At 40.3% G+C, this 25,671-nt stretch overlaps 1 protein-coding gene across 2 annotated transcripts in view; it reads left to right on the top strand.

Moving 5' to 3' along the window:
- Pdgfd (platelet derived growth factor D) overlaps window positions 1-25,671 on the top strand; it is a 199,283-nt gene that overhangs the window by 97,718 nt on the left and 75,894 nt on the right. Inside the window, exons 2-3 of one of the 2 annotated variants that reach the window (XM_038323359.1) lie at window positions 17,303-17,507; window positions 20,052-20,232. In XM_038323359.1, the coding sequence (XP_038179287.1) occupies window positions 17,303-17,507; window positions 20,052-20,232 (386 nt within the window). The remainder of the gene's footprint in view (window positions 1-17,302; window positions 17,508-20,051; window positions 20,233-25,671) is intronic. The other variant, XM_038323360.1, reaches the window with a different exon arrangement.

A 25,671-nucleotide genomic window follows, 5' to 3' on the forward strand; every position in this document is an offset into this window, starting at 1 on the left:
TGAGATTGACAGTCCTGATGCAGGGAAGGACATGGATGGTACAGACCTTTGTGGTAGAAGAACAGGCAAATGCAGGAATCCTTCCTGGCCTTTGTAGAGGAAAATGCCACCTAGCAGAGAAAAAACACTAACTAGTCAGCATCACTAACACTGGGCAGTAAAACAAGGAGGAGTAAAAGCCAGGTGGCAGTGGTGCATGCCTTTAATCTTAGCATGTGTGAGGCAGAGGGAAGGGGAGTTTAGTGAGTTCGAGGTCAGCCTCATCTACAAAGTAATTTCCAGGACAGCCAGGAATATACAGAGAAACCCTGTCTTGAAAAACAAACAAGCAAAAAAATATATAGGAGTACTGGGATGATTTGATTATCTGAGACAGAGACACGATGAGATGCACAAAACTGGAAGAAGCATTATCACAGCAGACCACACTAGAGTTATCATAGCAGACCATGCTAGCATTATCATGGCAGACCACGCTAGTGTTATCACGGCAGACCACAATAGAGACATGAGAAGTAAATAGAGAGGAACATATGTCCGATTCTCACTTCTGTGGTTGTCATAAAATATCCTAACAAAAAGCAACATGAGGCAGGAAGAGGTTATTTGGGCTCAAATCGAGCTTCACTTCTGTGAAGCTGACACTCAATTAGACAGTCTCATCACATCCACAGTCAAAACTGAAGATTAATGAATGCACACATGCTACCTGCTTGCTTGCTTAGCCAGCTCTCTTCACTCACACATTCATGGTCTAGCCTAGGGACAGTAGGCTAGGTCAATTAACAGTTGAGACAACTCCACAGTCATGCACAAAGCCAACATGATTAAGACAATTCTCCAATTAAGACCCTTCCTCAGTGATTCTCGTAATGGAATGTTGACATTTACAACTATTCATCACCACATACTATGGCAGATGGAATGAGTAAAGGCTAGGAAAACAGACATGAGTGGTATTGCCATGGTTGGCTGAATAGCAGGGTGGCAGAACAGCCCGGTACTATTCACAACAAGCAGGACAAATCAAGCTGGACAGTACTCTCAGAGACATCGCAGTGTGCAGAACCCTACATGAATTTAACTGAAGTGTATAAATCAAGTTTCAAAACAGCAATGATCTTGTTCAACTAAGGGAGTCATGACTAGCCTATTTTCTTCAGTACAGTGTGTGTGAGAGCAGTAGCCATGAACTGGTCTGTAATATAGCAGTGGACACCGACATTCTGTCAGTCTATAATAGGTATTTTGAGATCCAGCTCTTACAAAAGTTATCACCTTGGTATATGCAGTAAAGTTCCTTTTGCTTTTGTTTCACTCTGCTTTCGTTTGGTTTGCAGCGCTAGAGACTGGCTCAGAGACTTGTGCATGCTTGGTACATGTCTACTACTGAGCTCCATCTCAAGCCCTTATAATAATACAAAACATGAGCAGCATCCCCAGTATGAGTCTGTACAAGGCATGCCACACACTAACAATTCCCCTAGTAGAGGAAAAGAACAATATTTTTGCATTTTAATTGTTGATTATGGAACATTTCCATATGTGAGTGTGTGGGGTTCATGTAATTTATTAATTAAAAGGACCTTTGGTGACGTGTTTTGAGGTCATTTGAAAAAAATGGTCACTAAAGGCATGGCAGTATTAGGTGGTATGGCCTTGTTGGAGGAAGTGTGTCACTGTGCATGTGGGTTTTGATGTCTCATATATCTCAAGCCACACCCAGTTTCTCAGACCACGTCTTGTTACCTGCAAGTCAAGATGTGGGACATTGGATTACTTCTCGAGCCCCTTGTCTGCCTGCGTGTCAACCATGTCCCATTATTTCTGCCTGCATGTCACGATGTCCCACCATGAGGATTGTGGACTAAAGTTCTGAAAATGTAAGCCAAATCCAATGAAATGATGTTTTCTTTATAAGAGTAATTCTGGTCATGGTGTCTTTTCACTGTAGTAGAGACCATAACTAAGATAGAAGTTGGGTCCAAGGTCCTCCCAACTCCCTCGGACTCAACATAGTGTAGAGAACCCTGATGGCTCTTTGGCCTGGAGAGGGAGGGAGTGGGGGTATAGGTGGAGGGAAGGGGAGTGAAGGGGGAGGAGGAGGGGAGGAGATGGCAATTTTTAATAAAAAATAAATAAACTGGAAACAAAAAAAAAAGATAGAAGTTGGTACCAGGGACTGGGGCATTGCTGTGATAGGTCTGGCCATGCTGTTGTCTGAAGGAATAAAGACTTCAGGAGTTTGGGTTACAAAAGCAGCGAAATACTCTCAAGTGCTACTCACTAGGCTATACTATACTATACTATACTATACTATACTATACTATACTATACTATACTAGTAGGAACATGGAAAGCAGTGGTGCTAATAGTGACTTAAACTGTGAGCGACTGGTTAAAGAGATTTCAGAGGAGAAGAATTTTACTATGTTGCCTACAGGCCATTCTTATGATATTTTGGTGAAGAAAGTGACTTGGCTGCTTTTGTCCTTGTCAGAAAAGTTTTTCTGAGGCTAAAGGGAAGAGGTTTGGTTTAATTCCCTTGGCAGAGGAAATCTCAAAACAACCTAGTATAGACACTATTGTGTGGTGACTACTTTTAACTCTAATGAAGCAAACCGAGAAAGGAAATTTGAGGAGAAAAGGAGCACCAGAAAGTGAAGTGGAGTTAAATACTGTGTTTAAGAAGAAGAACGGAGTAAGAAATGGAATAGACGGAGTGCTGACTTCAGGGCCACACCCCATCCAGCTAAGTTTTCAAATTGTGAAAGGAATTAAAGAGAAGAGTAAAGCCAGATATAGCGGTGCAAACTTTCAGTGCCAGCTCTCAAAAGACAGAGGCTGACAGATTTCTGAGTCTGAGGTCATCCTGGACTAGAGATCCAGTTTCAGGACTGCCAAGTGTAGTCAATGAAAAAACCACGAAAAACCATAAAGTTGGTGAAGATGAAATAGAACAAGGAGACCATGGTTCAGGTACAATAAGTAGCAGAACTTAGCAGCTTAAGCCACATGGTTCTGGAGCTAATGATAGAAGAAACAAATGATAGAATTTGCCTCCATGTCTATGGAAATCCACTGAGGCCAGTCATGTGTCAGGGGTGTCCCTGAATGGAGGTCCAGAGAGGTCATTGTGTGAAGCTGTGAAGGTGAAACCTAGTTTGTCGTGGGCACCCCAAAGTGTTGGGAATGCCAAAGTCACCTGCGAAGGAGAGCTGCTGACTGTGTAACCAAACCCAGAGAAAGAAGTGTTTGTAGTCAGCAAAGCTGAGAGGAGTCGGAGGTTTGAAGAGTGTTTTGACATCAGGTATGGAGATGCAGAGTTTGCCCAGCTGGTTTTTGGTCCAGTATTTCCTCACCATGTCTCTTCCCAAAATTTTGGAACGGTAATGAATATCCTCTGTCACTATATGTTGGGAGTATGTCATATGCAGTTTGATCTTTATTTTCCAGGGGATTACAGCTAAGATACTGCATGAATCTCAGAGGAGACTTCGAACTTTAGATTTTTAAATAAGTTTGAGACTGTTATAGACTTGGGGGACTTTTGAAGTTGGACTGAATGCATTTTTGCATTATGATAAAGCTACAAGCTTTTGGGTGCCAGGGAGTAGATGTGGTCCATTTGAGAGAAAATGACCCCCAAAGAGAGTGGCATTCTTAGGAGGTGTGACTTTTGTTGAAGTGGATGTGGCTTTGGAGGAAGTTTGTCATTGTAGAGGCAGGCTTTGAGATCTTATATGCTCAATCCACACCATGTCTGCCTGTATTCCACCATGTACCACTGTGATGACAATGGACTAAACTTGTGAAAATCTAAACCACTCCAATTAAATGTTTTTTTTTTTTCTTTATAAGAGCTGTTGTTGTCATGGTGTGTCTTCACAGCAATAGAAACCCTAAGACAGGTTGGTTAGAAGGTAAGAGAAAAAGACTGACATTCAAGTGGGCTAAGACTCCACTTACAAAAATAACTAATTTCTAGTATTTATTTCTATAAACTGAATGATGAAATACACAAGAGAAAAATCCAAGTTATAATTAAGCAGTGTGCACTTTAGTTTTTTTGTATTGCTATAACAAAATAACAAGACAGCTTATGAAAAAAACAGACATTTCATTTATTTCCCCATAGTTTTAGAAACTAGGGAGTCTAAGCTCAGGGTACCAGCAGGTCTGATACCTGATGAGGGCCATTTCCTGAGTTACTGATGGCACCTTGTTATCATGCCCTAAGTTGGTAGAAAATGCTAAGGGTATCTTTAGGTGTTCCTTCATAGAGTCACTAATTTGTCCATGAGGATTCCACTCTTTTGACCTAAGTATCTCTCAGATGACTGTGCTCCCTTGTAAGATCAGCATATAGCTTATGATTTCAACATACAACATTAAAGGGAACAAAAATATCTCACTCTTGCACAGAGATTTTGGAATATCGAAGAAATGAGTAAAGACTTCTTCATAGAACTTCTTCCGGGAACTAAGATTCCTTTGTAGTTGTGGCATGCTGTGATGGTTAGCACTGTTGGTTTCATGGGATCTAGACTGTCTAGAAGACAAGCCTTTGGCATAGTCTCTGGAGGACTGTATAGGGTAACTTCACTGAGGTGGGAAGATCTGCACTGTGTGGTCCACGTCATTCTCTGGACTGGGATCCTGATCTGAACAAAAAGGATAAAGATAATTCAACGTGGGGTTGATCACACCCCCTTCCAGTCTGTAAATGTAATGTGGCCAGCCAACCATCCTCCTGCTCTGCTATGGCCATGCCATTTTTACCCAGATGGAACATATTTCCTTGAGCCAGGAGAAAACTTTCTTCTTTCAATTGTTTCTTATCAGGTTGTGTCTTTTGTTACAGCAGAAAAAAAACCTGCTAATAATGCTCCCAAAGCAGGTTATCCTATTAATACCGCATAGACTACTCCAGGAGGGAACAACAGACATGCCAAATAACTCATGACTGCTGCAGAGAGCTCTGCATTCACCCAAACTAAAGACACCTCTTACTTTGTATGTGACAAACTCACCACCCTTATACTTTAAGTCACTGTTATCTTTGTCCTCAGTCCTTGCCAGCTTGGATTAAGGAACAAGATTATTAGGTAATTGAACATATGGTTCTGTTTCAGTAGAGCAGAAGCTCTCTTCTGTGGTCATGTTTGCTATGGTGTAGAGAGTGAACCACAATAGCCATGCTTTCATTTTCACATAGGGTAATTTATTAAGTATATAGCAAACCAATGTAAAGAGCAGATAGAGACAGAGCAGACAGCAAAATGCCATCAACTCCAGAGGTTGTACAGCATCACACAGAGGTGGCTGGGGTGCCTTGGCTCAGAAAGCAAACAAAAGTAGCATTATTAAATCTGGAATTCCCAAACACCCAGAAGAAATTGACTTGCAGAGTTGAAGCAGTCAGCTTGAGAGCCTGGATGAACCTTCCATTCGTAGCTGAACCTCGATTTTCCCTTTTCCACATTTTGATTTTTTATTGCATTCCCAATAATAAGCTCTGTTGCAGCTCTTGCCAAGGACACACTTTAACTCTTGGGTCTGTTTGTTAATTCTCCAGCATTAGGTGTTAGCCTTTAAAGTAACATTAAGTCCTAAAATGTTCACTAAAAAAATCAAGATGACTCATTATTTAGGGGACCCATACTTCCTTAAAGCTCTGAATCAATACTGGAGGGCATAGATGGCTTTGAAGACCCCGGAGTCTCCATGTGAGGACTTGCATTTGGACTCACACTGTTCCTCGTCACAGAGTTAGGGTGTCCATCCCACCCCTGTGCAGTCTTAGGGCAGACCAGGGAAGGCCTTTTTGCTCACACAGTCCTTTTTCCTATACGTCAAACAGCATTGTCAAAATGATAAATATTGTAGTGCAAAATCCCAGTAAGACTCACACAAAAAGTTACTCCTGAGAGCTTACTTCTCTTTGAAAACTGATAAATCAAAAGAAAACATGTTTCTCCTGAGGTTTTGGACACTGTAGCACAAATATGAAATCAGGAGAAAAACCCAGCTGGTATTCAATGTGGCGTTTCCATATAAACTCTTTATATACATCAAAGGATGCTGTGTGACTCTATTTTTAGACAAAATTAAAAATAGAAACAGTTGAATATCTAAATTAAACAACCATGCAAATTTTTCATGTGATATTGCAATTTGGTGTAGTGTTCCGTTCTGGAGAGTTATGGTATACTAACCCCTAGGTAGTTTGAAATTTAGTCAGATTCACACTTATGAGATCTCTGTTTTATTCAGAGTATAGTTTTTAAGTCTAGTGTAAAGACATACTTGCTAAAAAGCATGCTTTGGAATGTAATGTTTTGTTTAAGGAGAACGTTAAATTCATGTATTTCTCATGAGCGCAGGTGTTCTCTGCTGCTTGCCTGTCCTCCAGTGCAGAGGCGCTGTGCCGCCTTCCGCTGCAAAGTCCTCAGTGGTTACCTGTAGCCCCTCAGTTTTCAAGTTGTTCTTTTTCCTAGATCAACTTCAATTACAGCTACGTTTACACCTGAGATTCTAAGAGTGAACAGAATCACCATTTGTTTCCTGTCAATCTAAGAAGAAAAAGAGAACCTTGTTGCATTCTCTGGCTTTTCATAGCCTGGGTTCCATGGCAGTCTCAGAGGATCATTTATTGATAAGTCTAAGCTGTATAATATACTAGTAAAATGATAACTGGATACATTCATTTGTAACAGTATGAGTCCAAATGCAAGGCCTCATATGGAGACTCCGAGGTCTTCAAAGCCATCTATGCCCTCCAGTATTGATTCAGAGCTTTAAGGAAGTATGGATCCCCTAAATAATGAGTCGTCTTGATTTTTTTTAGTGAACATTTTAGGACTTAATGTTATTTTAAAGGCTAACACCTAATGCTGGAGAATTTGTCCACATTTCCCGTTCATTACTTTGTCATCCGTGGCTGCTAGAAATGACTAAGTATTTCTTCTCCTTAAAATCCACCAGCTTTTGACAAGCAGATTCTAAGCATTGTCACAATGTGAGATTTACTTTAGTCTCTCAGAAGTTTGAGAATTTTGTGACTGAGGCATTTTCTGATTTCTGCTGGCTTTGGTTTTCTTCTGTGGGCAGTGAATGAAGAGCATCAGTAACAAATCACAGTAAAGTTACTTGTGTGCAACATCCCAGCTTTGTGATCCCATAAGCTACTTGATTCTTCACCAGCAAACAGGGACACATCTTTGGGTATATCTGCATCTTAAGTTTTATTACATTTTTTTATGATTTATCTGTATTCCACCATGTTCCATCATTCACAGAGACATTACAAATGGTAGTGAAATATCCAAGTATGTTATATGCATGCATACTTTGCAACATTAAAATGATATTTGTATTGAAATCAAATGAACAACTGTCTTCTTACCATGACTAAATTGACACATACCAAGATGTAGCAGATACCATGGGTGTGCTGTTCATGCAGGCCCAGGAAATGAAGACTCAGAGAAACCTTGAGAATGATGTTAGTTTTAGTAGGTGCAGGTGTCCCCAGCCTTGGTAGACTGAAGCACTTTCCCTTAGCCATTCAGCTTTTTTATTTTTCCCAATATTTACACTTTAATTTGCAGATTTCCATATCTCAAAACTACCTGAATGAAGCTCTAAAAATACAGTGCCGAAGGCAAATACCTGATTCAGGAGTTACTGCATGGTTTTTCAGGTTTCCCCTTAACCAAGTTTTACATAGGCTTTGTATCCATGGGAAACTCTCAGGCAAGATTCACATAGGGTGACAAAAGGTATCGGTAATACAAAGGATGGAGTAGGACTGGGTGCTGATCTGGAGCTAGGCCAGATATGGTATATGCATAAATACTCACTGGAGTAATCATGAACATCTTTTCTGACTGGCCGATCCCACACCAGAGTTTGCTATGCTTCTGTAAACTGTTCTCCCCAGAATCATATATTTAATCCCTGTTCCTAACTGGCGGCATTGCATTAGAATGTTCTGGAACCTTAAGTGATGGACAGTATGTCACTGGGACTCAGACCTTCTGAAGACTATCTGGTCTCTGGACCCTTCCTGTCTTCCTCTCTGTGCTTCCTGCCTGCTGGGAAGTAAACATTTCTCTACTGTCACATAATTGTGTCCCCATATTCTTGCTCAGGGTCATGTCGCCAAGAGGTATATTCTCTGAAACTTTAAGCTGTGATTATTCTTTATAATAATATTCTCATACTGTATTGCTCATAGTAATGAGAAATGTTACTAATATATCTTTATTCAACTGATTGATTCCACCTAAAACATACCCTTATAAAATGATTTCATAAAAAATCTATTCTATACCCTGGCACACAGATCTATGAGCTTGTGTGTGCGTATGTGTTTCTGTATGTGTGCCTATGTGTGCATGTGCATACATTTGCATATGTGTAATGTCTGTGTGCATGAGTATGTGTGTGCACTGCACAAATGTGCATGTGTATGTATTCAATCCTTCCAAAATAATCATAAACAGAAAAATTTAATAGTATTACTTAATAAGACAGAGACAGACAGAGATGAAAACAGTTTGCAGGAAGTCTTGATCCTGCAACAATTTTTAATTAATCCATTAAGGTGTGGATAGTAATGTGGAGTCTCACTGTGCACATGTGCAAGGTGCTAACCAAAGTTCCTTCATGAAGACTGCCCCACAAGCTTTAGTGACTAAACAACACTGAAGGGCAAAGGCATCGGATGTGTTCCCTGCTGTTTTTAACTCATACTGTTAAACTTTAATTATCCTCTTTCTCAGAGAATCCAACCCTGTACTTTTGAGGTTAGAAATTAAGTGGTAGAAAATTATTGCCATAAGTTTAATTTCGTCAATCCTGTGTTTTAGGCACTCTTCTATAATTTACCTCTTCATCTTTAAATAAAGGACCCCTTGCCTTCCTTTATTTTATGCCCCCCATTTCCTGTTTCTTTTATACATTTATATCTGCATCAATACTCTGCACCAGGTCTTACCAGGCACCATCTTTCATGCTAGGACATTTTTTATACTATGTTTGTATTTGTTGAACAAGACTGTAAGTGGTTGAGTAATAACACTGAAGTAATGTTCTTGTAAAGCACAGAGCTGAGGTTTTATTGGCCTGAGCTTGGAGCTCAAAAATAGTTTCTGGCACAGAGTGAGAGTCTGTGGAGAGTCAGTCCATCACCTTACTTCTCATACCACATTGCAATAGAAAGCAATCAAGAACCTGACGAGTCACCTCCAGCACAAAAGCACAGTTTTCTTTTTCACTTTACCAGGCTCTTGTCTGCCTGTTCTGTTCATGCCATGACTTTCCAAGTGGACTGGGCCCTAGTTATTGTTCAACTAGTTATAAATGAAACTGCAAGTAGTCTTTAATAGGAAGTACACATTTCAGAATTAATATTAAAGCTGGGAGAGCAAATACAGTTCTTTCCATGGCACACTCTCAAGACTAATCTGCTAGCATTTATAGTAAATATGTGGACACAAATGTCAACTCTCCAGGCTTACAATGGAATTGAATTCCTTACAAAGAAAGTATTTAGTCTGCTTTATGTTCTTTTGATTAAATTGTATTTTATTTTTTACTTAATCATGTGTTATCTGTCCCTCATTATCTCTAGCAACCATCCATTCACATACCATTAAACTGATTTGTTCTGAGTGGCTCCATATGCCTTAATTGGCAAGACACAGAAGTTATGAGGTTGAATAAGACATAAGAAATTTAAATTCTGCAGTATGATTTTCTTAACTCTCCCAGCAAACTTTCAATAAAAGTATAAAGTGCCTTTGAGTATTGTAGTTTTTATCTTAGGTTCTCAGTTGGCTTGGAAGGGAGTCTTTACATAGCTTTAAAATGATCAAAAGATACACTACATTGCTTTTAAATTCAAAGATTAATTTTAATTCCTTTATGGCATGTTCAGTACAAATAGAAATGCATTATTTTGTGTTACCAGACACTTTTCTAAATTTTTAAGAAATAATTTTTCTAAATAATGTATTTTACAAGCTTTTTTAAACCATCAATTTCTGACATTACTGGAAATGACAACAATCAATACTTAATATCATTTTTAAGGGAGCTGGAGACATAGCTCAGTGAGTTAAGTGTTGCTGTGTATGTCGGAAGGCCTGAGTTTCAGTCTGTCGAAGTCATGTAAAGTTGGCATTGTAGTGAGTGTCTGTAATCCCAGCATGCCTAGCTTGAGATGGGGTTGGGCACAGGAGAGCCACATAAGCTTCTGGGCTATCTGGCCTGTGTGTGTACCTATGAATGACAAGGGGGCTTTTATAAGTCAAAGTAGAAGACAAGGACCAACACCCGAGGTGGGTCTCTCACACACATGCTGCCGAGTCACACTCACACATATGAATAAGTACACACATAGACACATAAAAAGTAAATTGATGAATTTTTGTTTGGCTTTTTGAGACAGGGTTTCTCTGTGTTATACTCCTGGCTGTCATGCAACTAGCTCTTGTAGACCAGGCTGCCTCAAACTCACAGAGATCATCTTGCCTCTGGCTCCCAAATGCTGGCATTAAAGGCGTGTGCCACCACCTCCCAACTATGAATGTTTAAAAGTACTGGTTTTAGGGGTAAAAAGTACCTCATTATTAATACTGGATTTATTCCCAGAATCCCACAATTACTTCAATGTTCTATTAACTATACTCAAATTATTAGTAACTTTGATCCCTGAAAGAAAACTGTTACCTGAACAAGACTCTTAGATCCTCTCTCATCCAACCGTGGATGTGTTGTTAGCTTAGGAAGCCTGCACATACCATGTGACCCGTGAGTCAGCCAGGTGAGCTGAAGGGAAGTGGACACAGGGGACAGGGTGAGCTCAAAGATGCTGGAACCAGCGGATGGGGTGAGCTCAAGGGAGGTGGACGCAGGGGACAGCTCTAGCCATTCTCTATCAAATGTTCATTCTTTCACCCAATCATTTTAGCTCTCCTTGCTGAGTTTACTCCCTGTTAAAATGCTACAAAAGTTAATTGCTTTAAATTTGAATAAATCATGGCAATCTTGGCATGAAAACACCTGTATTCCCAGAACTTGGAAGGTAAAGGTAAGAAGGTCAGTCTGAGCAATAAGAGCTGCCCCCTCCTTCAAATCAAAACAAGTGATAATAATGAAAGTAAATAGTGGAAGCAGTGGCAATGTTTCTCACTTTTATAAATGTGTAATAGGCTTCCACTATGGATATGTAGAACCCTCATTTTATCCCTGCGTTTGCTTTGAAGCAGGACTGAGACTGTATATTTATAAATCTTTTGGATACATTCTGGGCAGTGAGGCAATGACATGGTGTACGATCATAAAACAGTCTTTGCACAAATGGAGCCTAATATGAAACACGATCAGTAAAAACTCAGAGACAAAAATTAGGGTTTATCCTGAAGATCAGAAAAATAAAACAGCCAGTCACTGGCTGCTCTTACCTCTACCTCAGTCTGAAATGGCCACCCTGCCTCCAGAAATCTCAGAATGAGACTGTGCCTGAGAGCTATTTCCTTCCATTTTATATTCCTCTCCAGTGCTGGGTTTAAAGGTGTGCACCACTGAGACAAAATGCCTGGTTTCTATGACAAACCAGTGTGGCTACTGAGATTAAAGGTGTGTGTCACTACTGCCTGGTCCGTAAGGCTGACCAATGGGGTTGTTTCACTCTCTGATCTTCAGGCAAGCTTTATTTATTAAAATACAAATGAAATGCCACTACATTAACAATCCCTTTGTGATCTAAAAGTTCCTGACTGTGTGACTATGTTTGACTTTGGACAGGTAGCTGAAGAATACAGGTTTGTGACTTCAGCTTCTGACTCTCATCTCTCTTATGGGGACCATGAATCACATCATTGTCTGACTTGCTGCACTGAACACTTGTGAGATGGCAGAACTGCAGACTGCATCAATATTTGTATCTATAGAATTAGTGATCATTGACCACTTTAATTGTTACTTCACCAACTCAATATTCTCTCTTTGCATTTAATGTCATAAATAATATTATAGTGTAGAAGTTGCGATTAAAAACATTACCAATACTCATGGCTCCATTTCTTCAGCATTATTGTATATTGCAATCAATTGCCAAATATACCTCATGGAACCAATGCTGACTTTTTCGGCTATGATAAAAAAAAGTAAGATCCTAGGCCATAGAGGTAAATATCCTCTTACCTTAGGTTACTGGGTATCAGTAGTGCTATCTTGAAGGAGATTCCAAGGTCAAAGACAGGAAAATGAGTTCAAGGTAGGTTTCAAATCAAGAAAGTGAAATGAAAAGCCAAATGTGGCACGCAGAAGAAAGCAAGGAGACAGGAAGCCCAGAGCAGGTCACAAGACAGTAGGAAGCTTGAAGAGCCCTTGCTTCTCGGTGTGTGTCAGAATCATGTGGAAGCCTGGCTGGGCAGAGGAGGGTGCAGTCGAGAACATGCTGGTGCTTTGGTCAGCCATACTCCAGTGGCTGTTACCTATGCGGTAACAGTGTTCCAGTGACCCTTCAGGAGCTTCAGGACTTGGTGGGGGAACTGTGCTTTCTTAAAGGGCTATGGACATAATAGATGCAGATGACATTTTATTATTTTAACTGGATTTTTAAGAGTCAAATCCATAGTTTCAATTTTATGAATCTACAAATAAGATCCTTCTTCTGTTTGAAGGTACAAAATAAGGCTCTATACTCCTGCTATGTATGCACACATAGGAATTACTATTACTATGTATTACTATTATTGTGTGTTACTATGGATGGCTTATGTTTTTGCTTTAACAGCTCATGCTTGGCTCTGGTTAAGATTGCTCTGTAACGTCAGCCGCCAGAATCTGTTATTGCTCTGGAGTGACTTTGTACCTTGAGTCATAGATTTCTTGAACTCCAGAATTTCCTTTGTAAAGGGCTGAGCTGATATTACTTAGTGCAGAGTGTTATCATAGGAATTAAATGCAGAAGTGAATTCAAAGTCACTTATCAGAGTGCCTGGCACATAATAATTAGTCCTTAAACGTTAGCCAATATTGGAACACCAAAGTAAATGCTTTTGTTCAGGAATGCAACTGTGCACAATGTTTGTAGTCATCTGGTGTTTAACTGATATGTAGTTCTCTGTTCCCATAATTCATTGCTACTGTCCTGCCAAGAGTAACCCTGAGTTGGCATGAAATTATAAATTATATGTAAACAATATGATTTAAAAGTTAAAGTGCATTGTAAATAGGCAAAAATTAAAAACACCTCTGACAAATTTTACACTAAAAAGAGAACACTTTCTCCTATCCATTGATGTTTATTTATTTATTTTATCGGAAGGAGGGTCATTTCAGGACTACTTGTGTCATAGTTCACAAGTTAAGGTCTGAGGACAAACCCTGATGTTCATTATTACCCTTTGTCTGGTGTAAGATAGTCTCTATACACAAGGATAGTTGACCTGTGAATCTCAGGGATTCTCCTGTCTCCAGCTCCCATCTGCCCCTGGAGTACTAGAAATATGGATGTGTCTAGCTGCTTCTGGTTTTACATGGGCGCTGCAAATCTAAACTCAGGTGCTCATGTTTACACAGCAAGCACTTTCCACAGACATCTCCCAGGTCTCCCTGTTATAAACATCAACTGCGAGACAGAGTGCCTGGGTTTGTGTTTTTAATGCACCAGAAACCTCATATGTCAAATAATGACAGTGTTGGTTTATAATCATGCCTGTTACAGAGAAAACACACATATGGACATCGACTTGACTTTGGAAATTAAATGTGAAGAGCTGAAAATAATGTCTGGCACAAAATAAACACCAGTATAATCTTCTGTTACTTGCTGAGTTTATATTAATGTAGACTTTGGAAGATACTTGTTTGTAAGAAAAACACGTTTAGAAAACTGGTCTCCCTTCAGATGTAGTTGTCGTTTCTCTTATAACCACAATTCGTATCTTTAAGATAATCTAGCCTGTAATGATGTACTCAGATAGATGCATTTTAGAAAGCTCTTTTCACACAATCTCTCAGTATGGACTTTAATGGTGGCTCTTGGCCTCACTGTTGCCAAGTGCTATGGTGTTTCCTCAGTTTGGCCCTGGACTTTGACAGTAAGAGTGTCTCTTTGCAGGGAATCTTAGCTCAAATGTGGTTTCCATCCTATGGACACTTCTGCTTTTTCCAAGCAAGCCTGTTGTCACCTCACACCCAAGCAGATCACTAAAACCAAGCTTGACTTCCTCCTGGGCTCTTCAGGATGGATGGCACCACACTTGGGCTCTGGGGGCTCAGTGTATCCCACACTCTTTCCTCTGGAAGCTCTAGGCCTCACATCTTCTCTGCTCACTCCCCTCAGGCCCTGCCACCTATCCTGAAGCCTACAACATTTGTAATTGAATTCCTCATCACTACATCATGTTGAACTTGCAAGTCGCCAAACTTTCCTTGCAGGTTCCTGGGGTCACACACCCTGTGTGATGATTAGGATTAGTTTTCAATGTGACACTGAGGAAACAGGACTCTAGGCACGCCTATAAGGAGCTGTCTAGTTCAAAGTTAATGACAGGGAATGTCTGTGATGGATTGTTCTTTGCTTTTGGTTGTCGATATTATATGAATACCTGCTTGAAGATCCTATCACTTTGGGTTTCCAGCAATGATGAACTGTGAGCCAAATAGCCCACTTCTCCCCCAGTGACTCTTGTCAGGACATTTTATCACAGCAGCAAGTGAAGAATGCAAAGCACCCTGCTAGGCCTGTGGCTCACATCTGGTCTTACCAAGCCTCTGGTCCATACTTTTGATTTCTGACTTTTACAATATGTCCCTTTTGACGCTGGGACTTATAGCCACCTGCCCTGCTATGTGAGAACCTCTGTCATGTCTTCCAGGAGATAGCTCCTCAGCAGTACTCTTTGTGTGATTAGTTTTGCCTTCCACCAGTGGATTGATTTTCCCGTTGCCAAGCCACTCGTTCATCCCAGAGCATTCCGTTTCCACTCACATCAAATGCAGACGCTTCAGTGTGTCTCTTCAGTGTTTCCAAACTCATCTTTAAAGACTGTAGGCCGGGAGTCAAGGTGAACGGTGGCGGAAAGGCCTCGGCTGTCATCTAAGCATGCATCGTATATTCACTTCCCCTAGTTCTCGTGACCTCAGGACAACCAATGCCCTTAGAGTTTACCCCTGCTTCTTAACTTTCTTTTGCGACTTGTTTACATGGTGTGACAAGCATCCACATAATGCTTGCAACAACTGGATATTACCCCTGAAAAAGACCAAAGAAACTTGCCCCAAACCCTTTATTACATAAATGAGGAATCTGGGTGTTTTAGAATTTAGTTGCCTTTTGAGATGTATGCTTCCTTTTATTTATGACATGCATTATGTGTGTGCATTTCTTGTTTCAGATGCTATGCTAGATTTGGATACAATTGGGAGGCACTTAAAGAATACATCCTATCTTCCTATAGGCCAATCAGTGCAGATGCTTGTCACACCATGCTTGTGTCCTATAAGACTTCCTTAGGACAAAATGAGAGAGCCAGTGCTCTTCATTATAAGTGCAAGGGGGAAGGGAGAGAAGAATATCATCTGGCAGATGTTTCTAGTTCTTTGAAACAACAAATCTCTGGTCTTAGAGGATGTCTGTTACAGAGCCAGTGCTGTCATCCAGGCCCAGGGAGGCGATCTCGGCTTTTTCAAATGCCACACTGCTCATGTCTGGAACGACTCCTTCTCCTTCACTCTGACTAAGCTAGCTGCAATGCATTAGCCATCCAGGGAGTTCCAAAGAAAGCTTCCATTTGTACCTCCTCATAGGAGTGCCTGTAATCACCCTCTCTCCTATTTTAGAAGTTGTAACAGCTGGCTTTAGCAGCCCCACCTTTTAGACCTTCCCCCAGTCAGTCTCACTTGAATTATAGGCCACAAAGACTTTTTTATTTTTGTGGGAGGATACAAATAGACTGTGGTTGGAAGTCTGCTTATTATGGAATGCAGAAACCCTAAAGATGTCAAGAACTCTAAATGCTGAAACATATGCAGTGTTACAATTCTGGTAGCCACTCTAGTCATTTCACAGATTAAATGTACAGGCCCCCCAAACTGCCCTCATCCTCATTTCAGACACTTAGAGAAATCTCAAGTCAGCTGCAGTGCTACACAGTTGGCTATTCATGCAGGACTCCCTGTGCATCGTCCTTCGGTAACTCAGGAAAACATAATACTTCAAGTTCAATACTAAGACACCAAAATTAGGAGTGTGAAATAATAAGACTCGGAGGATAAGTCCTGGAAGGTTCCACAAGTTTCTGGGTCAGCTCTTGGTGAAGCATGGGTTACAAGCAGGAAGCTTTCAGGAGTGATCAGAGATTTTACTGTGATCTCAGCACACAGGCAGGATTTACTGCTGAAGCAGTGGTAATGTGAAGTGGCCATCCAGCTCCTTAGATGTTGGCAAGTCTAGTCTGATTTTCCATAGCTAAATAACTTCATTAACCACATAGATTTTCTAGTGTGTCTCGTGCCCATCCTGAAACTGTCCAAGAACCCCACAGAAACTTCTCTATGAGCATAAACTTAGATGTAGTCCCAGGTGTCCCATCATGAAAACAAAGATACTCCTAGCATCCGAATGGCTTGAGGAGAACAGGTCTGGAGCTTGTTCCCAGGAACTTAAGATGGAGAGCAAATAAATTATCTATTGTAAAGCCTTCAGAAAATAAACAAAGATTGGATCTGTTTATGTCCCAGAAAGCCAAATGAGAAATTTCTGGAGTTTATCAGAGAAAAACTCACCTAAAACTTTTTATTTGGACAAATTATAAGTTTCCCTGGATATGATTAAAATCTCTTCATTTATCTTTTCTCACTAATTCATTCAACATTGTTTATTGAACCCTGCAGCCACTAGAAATACTACCAAACTGAAGTTAACCATTTTATATTACAAAATAAAGACAAGAGATGAACTGTTTGATGATATTCTCTCATTTGATTTCAATCTTGTCTGAGATGATTGGATATCTTTGCTTCTTAAAAGTAATGGAGAGGAAAGCCCCAAGGTTACAAAGCATTGGGCATTAGGAACTGTAAGGCATTTGGGAAAACATGCAAAATAGAAACATGGATGTTTTTTGTTGACCCAAGTTCACCACTTGGTCTTCTATCTTTAAACAAAATCAAGAGTGCTTTGAAATGCCATGTTGTAAATGTTTCTTTTGTTGTTGTTGTTTTGGCTTTTCTGTAAGTGGAGCAGCATACTAATTCCTACAGTTGTGACTACTAACAGACGGCAATCACCTCACAGACTTGTACCGAAGAGATGAGACCATCCAGGTGACAGGCCATGGCCACGTGCAGAGTCCTCGCTTCCCCGGCAGCTACCCCCGGAACCTGCTCCTCACATGGCGCCTCCATTCCCAAGAGAAAACACGGATACAACTGGCCTTCGACCATCAGTTTGGATTAGAGGAAGCAGAAAATGATATCTGTAGGTAAGAGAAAATGATGCTTTTCAGTTTTCTAGTCAAAGTGGGAGGAACTGAAGTAAAAACATCACATCGAACATTCTTCTTAAACTGATTGGAATTTCCCAAACATTTCTCATTAGTTCCTTTCCCCTTCCCTATATAAAGGTTCACAATCTGAAGATCTCATTTCAGCTTAATGGCTGGTCACAGCTGTACCTACAAAGAAAAGAGGGACAAATGTTATATTCACAATAAAATGGTCTTTCTTCTTAAAAAATAAGTGTTGTGTTGGCACTGTAGAAGGCCCACAGAAATAGACACTACCATCAATCACAACTACATGTTTCCCTGAGGATAGACTGGGGATCTGTGACTTTCCAAGGCCTAGAGAAGCATTTGTGAGAAAGTAGATGCATCTAATCCAGGTCCCCTGAGCTGCAAATTGTAACTCGGGCCAAAGTCCGCTACAGGCACAAAGTGTCAGGACTCTGATTGTTCCAGAGGTTAGGCCACTGTCACCATGACAGGTGATGGTGACAGATACTTAGGCCAGGACCTCTCTAGACATGGGAAGGAAGCCTAGCAACCCTAGGGTCCTTGTGCTCTTCTTCCCTGAGCAGGGGAGAAAATGAGAGTCAGCTAATGACCCTCCCTCGTTTAACATGCTTATCAGAGAAAGTTCAGACTTCAGCATCTTACCCCTCAATTATCCTGTGTGAGACCTCTGGGGGATTTTCTTTTTCTTCTTTGTACTTTACTGGCTGTATTTATTCTGCATTGCCAGTAAACTCCTGAACTACTAAATCTTTTCCACAGTTTATTTTCCTCTGAATAATAAAAAGAGGTGCATCCAACTTGGTTGTCCTTTGTTTCATTTTTATTATGCTGACAGCTTTTATTATGCTGCTGGTTTTCCCCAGAAAATAACAGTATGGACTATTATTTTCTAGGAGCACACAGGGTAATGTATACCAGAAAGCAGAACCAGATACACACATGGAGAATTAATTAATATTTGCTAAGAGATTGGAGGAGAGAAGATGGTAGCAGATCCATCTCCACTGAGGACGTCTGCACCATCTCAGCTTCCTTTGTAGTTACTGTGCTAAAATAGCCTAACAGTAGGAACTAGTGGCAGAAAAGTCCATTTTGGCTTCCAGCTCAAAGGTGGCAGGGAATTCAAGCATCTGATCACATGGCAATGTCAGTTGTGAAATGGGGAGAAATAACCTTCTTGATAGTGTACGATCCCGGGCACAGGCCCAGGGAGTGATTCCTGTATAGTGAATGTATCTTCTTACCTCACTACCTAATGGAGACGATTCCCCACACATGTGCCCCAAGGTCTGAATCCCTAGTGATTCTAAACCTCATCAAATTAACAATTGTAGTCTATGTTCACAAACAAAAATATATGAGCTTGGGAGCTTTGTTTTCTCCACTCTGAACAATTCTCTAACACCCGCCAGGGGTTCTATCGTTAGTTCATTTTATTTCTGGCACAGCCACTCAGGTTTGGCATCCAATGCCACAGAGTTCAATGCCTTAAGTGTCCCCGTTGTTAAATGTAAGATGCAGGTCCCTGACCTTCCGTCTTCTGCTCCATGCAATGAACCAGAGCTTCACAGCCCTGCCTGGCTTTTCTGAGTTGTTATCACAGGCAGAGAACTCACAGATGACCTTGGTGTCACCAATAGTCCCCTCATTAGCATAAACTGCGGTGGTAAGTCCAGAAGCTTTCCTCACTCTCCCACTGGGAAGCCCCAGAGTCTTAGGTGAGCCAGAACAAGGGCCCCATACCTGCTTCTTTATAACAGAAAGCAAGCCACAGATGAATTGGGACTTTGACCCAGACAATATCCGAGCAAGTCTTATGCTGGCTCACTTTCCAGCCTTTCATCCATTGAAGTCGCTTCTCAGATTTTCTGGGATGGAGTAGAATGGTATAGGACGACGGACATACACAGAATAGTTAATGGGTCTGCACTGTTCTTTATAGTCCTGGGATTCTGTTTCTGTGACTAACACTGAGAGTGATCCTGTGTTGATATAGACCTCATTCACTCGCTGTTGTGAGCAACCAGCAGTTACTGATTAGCAGGCATAGCCACTTAACATCATATACTTTCCTTTCTGAAAAATGTCAGAAAGAAATGAGGCCCTTTGATCTATGAAGATGTCAATCATGTACTTCTCAAGGAAGTGTTGAGTGGGCAAACTGTTTCACAATGAGAAGTGGTTTGCAATCTTCATATGGTGACTATTAGGACATGTAGCTCAACTTACCTCTAAAATATGTTACATATTACAGCTACTTATTTTTTCCAGAGAACATTCTAGGCTTCATGTTCTGAAAGTTGCTTTTAATTACATAGGACATCGAAACTGTCATAGTAGAGGAAATCAGGGTTCTCTCTGGGTAGACTGATTGAATTTCAAGTTTGCCAAACTTTCCCCTATACAAGCTTCAGTTTTGCACATTCATTGCTGCAGGATATTGTTTTCAGTTAGTTGGTCATAAGAAATAATGTGTGAGTTTAAACATTAATGGAATCCCATTGTTTCTAGGTATGATTTTGTGGAAGTGGAGGATATCTCTGAAACCAGCACTGTAGTTAGAGGAAGGTGGTGTGGCCACAAGGAAACCCCTCCAAGGATAACGTCAAGAACAAACCAGATTAAAATTACTTTCAAATCCGATGATTACTTTGTGGCAAAACCTGGATTCAGAATTTATTATTCATTTGTGGTGAGTAGCTAAACTGCTCCGTGATTTAAAAAGACACTGAATTCATAGAGCATAAAGACCATTTTCTGTGATTAAATACAGTACTACGAGGGGTAATATAGTCAATTCCCTATTTCATGTTTTATTCCTTCCCTATGGACAAAATCTTAAAGCCTTCATTTGTAGGAAAACCATTTTGGATCTAGTCTGTTAAACTCAGGGCCATGGATTTTGAGGAGAAATAGAAAATAGAAATGGGAAAGAGTCTGTAGAAAGTATGGTCAATTCAATTAAAGCAAGATAAATATATCTTGCTAAATGGGTGGGAAGTGTGTGTGTGTGTGTGTATGTGTGTGTGTGTGTGTGTGTATTAAACATGTTTTGAGTTAAAATAGAAAACAAAATATTTCCTCTTTTGATTTGAAAAAGTTGTTCATAAATTTTATCACAGAATTAAAATCCTGCTGATTTTAACTTAAATAATACCCCAGTATTGAGAAGAACCCATGTTGTTGACTAAGAGCTTGAGGGTTAGCACGCATCTTCAGGACCATAAAGTCCTACTCTGGGCCAAAGAATCTGAATCCTGTTTGATACACTCATGCTTATTTATAACCTGCCTTCTATCTAGGCCTCTTGCAGTCATTTCCAGCATGAAATGGTGGTGAGTGTTTGGAAATATCCAACCTCATAGTAAGCTGGAATCCACATTAGAGTTAATTCCAGCTTTTGGGTCATATGTGGTCATGGATCTTCATTCCTCTTCTACTCATCTAGCATAAAGTATGGGTGCCAAGTAGGACACAATATTCCAAACTTGTTTGATATGTTTTGTCTTTTCTGTTTGAATTGAGCTTAGAATAAAAAAAAATCTTGCTGTTTTTATCATCAGTGCAGTGTTTTCTTGCACTGTTCTGAGTTATTAAACACTAAGTGACTTCTATACCAGAAAAGAGTCAATGAAACTAGCAGGAGTTTACACTGGTTCCAGTTTTAATTTAGAACAAAAACATCCATTGTGGTTTAGATTATTGCAGACTTAAGTGATACTGCTAACCATGGAAATTAAGGGTGAATGTTTAGTTTCTCCATTTCATTCCTCTTTAAGCTATTGTTCCTAGGCAAAGTGGACTTGGCACATTTGATTGATGATGAACTGAATGGCTCAGCAAAAAAGCTTTTCTCCTTGAAAGGTCAAGAACTGATGCTCAAGTGCATACACCTTCTGCAATGCCTTGGGTGTGGTTAAGTTACACACTTTACAACCAGAGACAACTTATTTCTCTTTTTATTTTACTTGTTATTCATTGTATGCATGTAAGTGGACATGTGTGTGGGTGTGTTTGCTCGTTTAGTACTTGCGGAGATTTATGTTCATTTCTATACCCTACTTTTTAAAACTTTATTTATTCTTTGATAATTTCATGCATAAATACAGTGTAATTAAATCATATAGATCTTTATTTTCCCCTCCAACTACTTGTGAATAACCCCCAGGACCTGCTCCTTTCTCTCTCTCTCTCTCTCTCTCTCTCTCTCTCTCTCTCTCTCTCTCTCTCTCTCGATCTCTTTCTATGCCTTCCTCCTTCCCTCCCTCCCATATTTCACTGAGCTGAATTCCTGCTGCCCATAAGTTCATGGGTGTGAGACACCACCCTGAGTGATCTGCTCTGAACTATACCACTGAAAAAAACGATTGTCTCTCTCCCCAGTAACCACCAAATGCTAAGAGCTTCTCATTCAAGGCTGGAGCCTTATGACCTCCTTTCCTCTCTGATCTGGAATTCTGGCTGGTTTAGCTCTTATATGAGTGCAATGGCTAGCATGTCCAGAAGACATTAATTTGCAGCAGTCATCCACAAACTCTGACTTTTAAAATCTGTCTACCACTTTTTCCACGGTGTTCCCCAAGCCTAGGGATTATGCTTGTGATTATCTGTCCCATTTAGAAATGAGAATCCCACAGCCTCATATTCTCTGTACGTTAACCAATCTTGAGTCTTTCCTTTAAGTCGTCCTGACCTAAAAAGTAGCTCCTTTGAGAAGGAGCGTGCTGCACTATGGACATAAAGTGAGTATTTAGAAGACAGTTTGATACTATGTCTCTTTAGCAAAATAATAGTAATAAGTTCTCTCCATGGTCTACGACCACTCAGCCACTGGTTCTTGGCCAGGCATACAGTACTATGCATGAGTTTCCACCTTTGTTGAAAGCCTAAATACAACGAGAAATCTGCTGCTTACCTTCATAGCATCCAGTCACTATTTTGTCAATAGACAGCTCTTGCCAGACCAGTCATTGCTCTAGTTTGTACAGTTCACAGATGGGTCAGACTGCTGATGGCTTTTCTCCAGTATAGCCTGCAAAATACCTTGTGGCACCGTGAAAGCAGGAGAGACAGCTTCCTGGTGAATGTCAGTTGGATTTCTCCATGCTTTTTAAGCAAAGTGTGTGGTGTCTTCCACAATAAGATCTTGCTATCTAGTTCTAGTGGATAACCAGGAGCAGAGTCTGCATTATTTGGGTGGATCTCTGGGGATACATACCACCCATCCAAAAACTTTACAGGGTATAATGTAAACAGACTTTCTTTGGACTGTTAGCTCTTAAATAATGACACAGATACTTCTTATTAAGTATGAAAGCACGGTCTTAGCTTAGGCTTGTTTTCAAATAACTCTTAAAACTTAAATTAACCTGTTTATATTAATCTACATTCTGCCACATGGTTCATTATGCATCCTCCATGCTGTATGTTCTACATCCTCCAAGTCTCTCTGACAAGTCTTTGCCTCTCAGATTCTTCCCCCAGGTTTCTATCTCTCCCTAGAAGTCTAGCCTATCCTTTCCTGCCTAGCTATGGGCCACTCAGCTCTTTACTAAACTAATCAGAAGGTACCTTAGGCAGATGAAGTAAAACATAGACAAATCTTCACAGTGTACAAAAATATTATCCCATATTTCCCCCTTTTTGTGTTAAAAAAAGGAAAGGTCTTAAGCACAGCAAGACTATATACAACAAGAATGATTATCTAGTAAGACTTATATTCACAATGTCCAGTCCATTTATATTTGGCAAATTTGGTGAAAGTACTCTATCTATCCTATCTCAGGGAGTTCAAACTTTGGTACCTAAATCACTTCTTTTCATAACTTTGTGGAGATCACACCTTATGTTCTTACATTTTTTACCCTTGCCCTTAGTCTTATGCCCTCACACCCTCACCTTTTTTAGCCCTTTTTACCCTTATGCCTTATCCCTTATATCTGATGCTTTGTCCTTATGTCTTATGCCCTTGTACTCATCTTCCCCTAAGGAATAAAGAAACTTGCATGAAAACGGTGCCTAAATCAGTTAGATCCAACTCCCAAGCTGTGTTCACTTGTTGTAGAAGTGCTGCCCTGAACCCCAAGAGAGTGCTGAGGCTCGTACTTGGTAGCTCCTGACAGCTGATATCAGACATCAAAAGTGTCAACCAGCACTGACTAAGTCAGGCTGTACTGAGTTTTCCTTTCTTCCTCTCTTCGTTTGTTTCCTCTGATGCTTGAAGGGACCCCCACAGCTGTATAATATACCATTTAACATTGGTTAGAGAATGATCAAAGTGTCTTCACTGTGACACCTAACTAATTTTAGTCATGATTCTGCAAGATCGCATTTGTGCTGAAATTGTTCTACCTTATCAATACTGATATTGGGAGATATCTTTCGGTCTGGGGAGATGGCTCTGTGACTAAAATTGCTTGCTTTGCAATCATGAGGACGTGAATCAAGATCCCCAGCATCTACAAACAAGCCAACTTATGTTGATGAATACCTCTAACCACATAGGGGACAGAGGCAGGAAGATGTTGAGGGCCTGCTTACCAGCCAATATAGTCAAAGCAGATAGCTCCAGTTTCAGTGAAAGAAACAAAAAACCTAGTGCCAAGTGTGAGATATACAGTTGTGGGTTATTTGATCTCACTGTGTATCTCCTTCCTTGCCTGTCTAAGACACTGTCTGATTGGCTTAATGAAGAGCTGAATGGCCAATGACTCAGCAGAAGAGAATATCTTCTGATTGGAGATAAGAACTCTGGGAAGGTGTGTGAAGTGAGAGAATCACTAGCAAGAGGAGAGCTTTTGATTCACACTAAAGAATGTAGATTAATTTTAATGGGTTAATTTAAGTTATAAGAGCAAGTTGGGAATAAGCAAAAGCTAAGGTCAAGCTTTCATAATTAATAATAAATCTCTGTGTCACTATTTGGGAGCTGGTGGTCCAAAGGAAGTCTGACTCTATTTGGAGTCTAATCCCGAGAAAACCCAAAAAAGTTTTAGCAACCCCCGTCCCTCAGGTAGTCCCAGAGATTGTGTATAAGACACAGCTCCTTTAAGAGATCTTGCTGTTCAGCCTAGCACTTGAACAACTGGATATGTCTGCCTCCATGCAGTATGGCTGAGCACAGCTGTTTTGTGTCCCCTTATTTAAGTAATAATAGGCATTCGGATATTTGAGGCATAAGAATTATTTCAAAGGAGTCATCATGCCCCTGGAAAATGGAAAATAGCTGTTAGGAGAAGCTGTGGTACCTTTCTTAGCCTCCTTATATCAAGTCTATCTTCCTACCACAGTGACTGCTCAAGTACACAAGTCAATCTTTAGAAGCTATATGTAATAGGTTCTCAGGGATATAAAGACTCAATATACTGAAATTAAATCTACATGGCCAATTTTCATACACTTTTGGAAAAGTTCAATTTATATTTTAATAAAATTTTATTATATAATATTGTGGATGATTAATGACACTGAAGTATTGTGGTTTGGGTTAGGGTTGAATGCTACATTTAAGCATTGCTTATGTACTGGGAATTCAGTCTTCTGCCTTTCCTCTCAGCAGCGTCATTGTCCCCTCCAAAGCAGACAGGAGAAACAGAGCTATACAGAGAGGCATGTTTCATATTGGAGGCATGTTTCCCCAGCTGCTGATAGTGTGATGTTAAACAAGATGTTCACTCTGCCTTTCAGCCAGTAACACTGAGGTATCAGATTTTAGAAAGACAAGAATGCTGTTCTCAATGTCTGTGTAGCGCTCAGTAATGAGTACTATTCTCCCCATTGTTAATTATGTATCAGTCTCCTCCAGATAAATGGCAGTTAGCTTTATTTTATTTTATTTTTTATTTTTTATTTTTTGGTTTTTTCAAGACAGGGTTTCCCTGTAGTTTCTAGAGCCTGTCCTGGAACTAGCTCTTATAGACCAGGCTGGCCTTGAACTCAGAGATCCGCCTGCCTCTGCCTCCCGAGTGCTGGGATTAAAGGCGTGCGCCGCCACCACCACCCGGCTGGCAGTTAGCTTTTTGAGGCTACGAAGAGTACAAGCATTTACCCTATACGTATTTTATACAATCCCATGTTCTAAACTGTTTGTAAAAATGACTCTTCTCTGAGAAACTGTGACCCATAAAAGAAT

The sequence above is a fragment of the Arvicola amphibius genome, chromosome 3 (assembly GCF_903992535.2).
Source record: "Arvicola amphibius chromosome 3, mArvAmp1.2, whole genome shotgun sequence".
Classification (NCBI taxonomy): Eukaryota; Metazoa; Chordata; class Mammalia; order Rodentia; family Cricetidae; genus Arvicola; species Arvicola amphibius.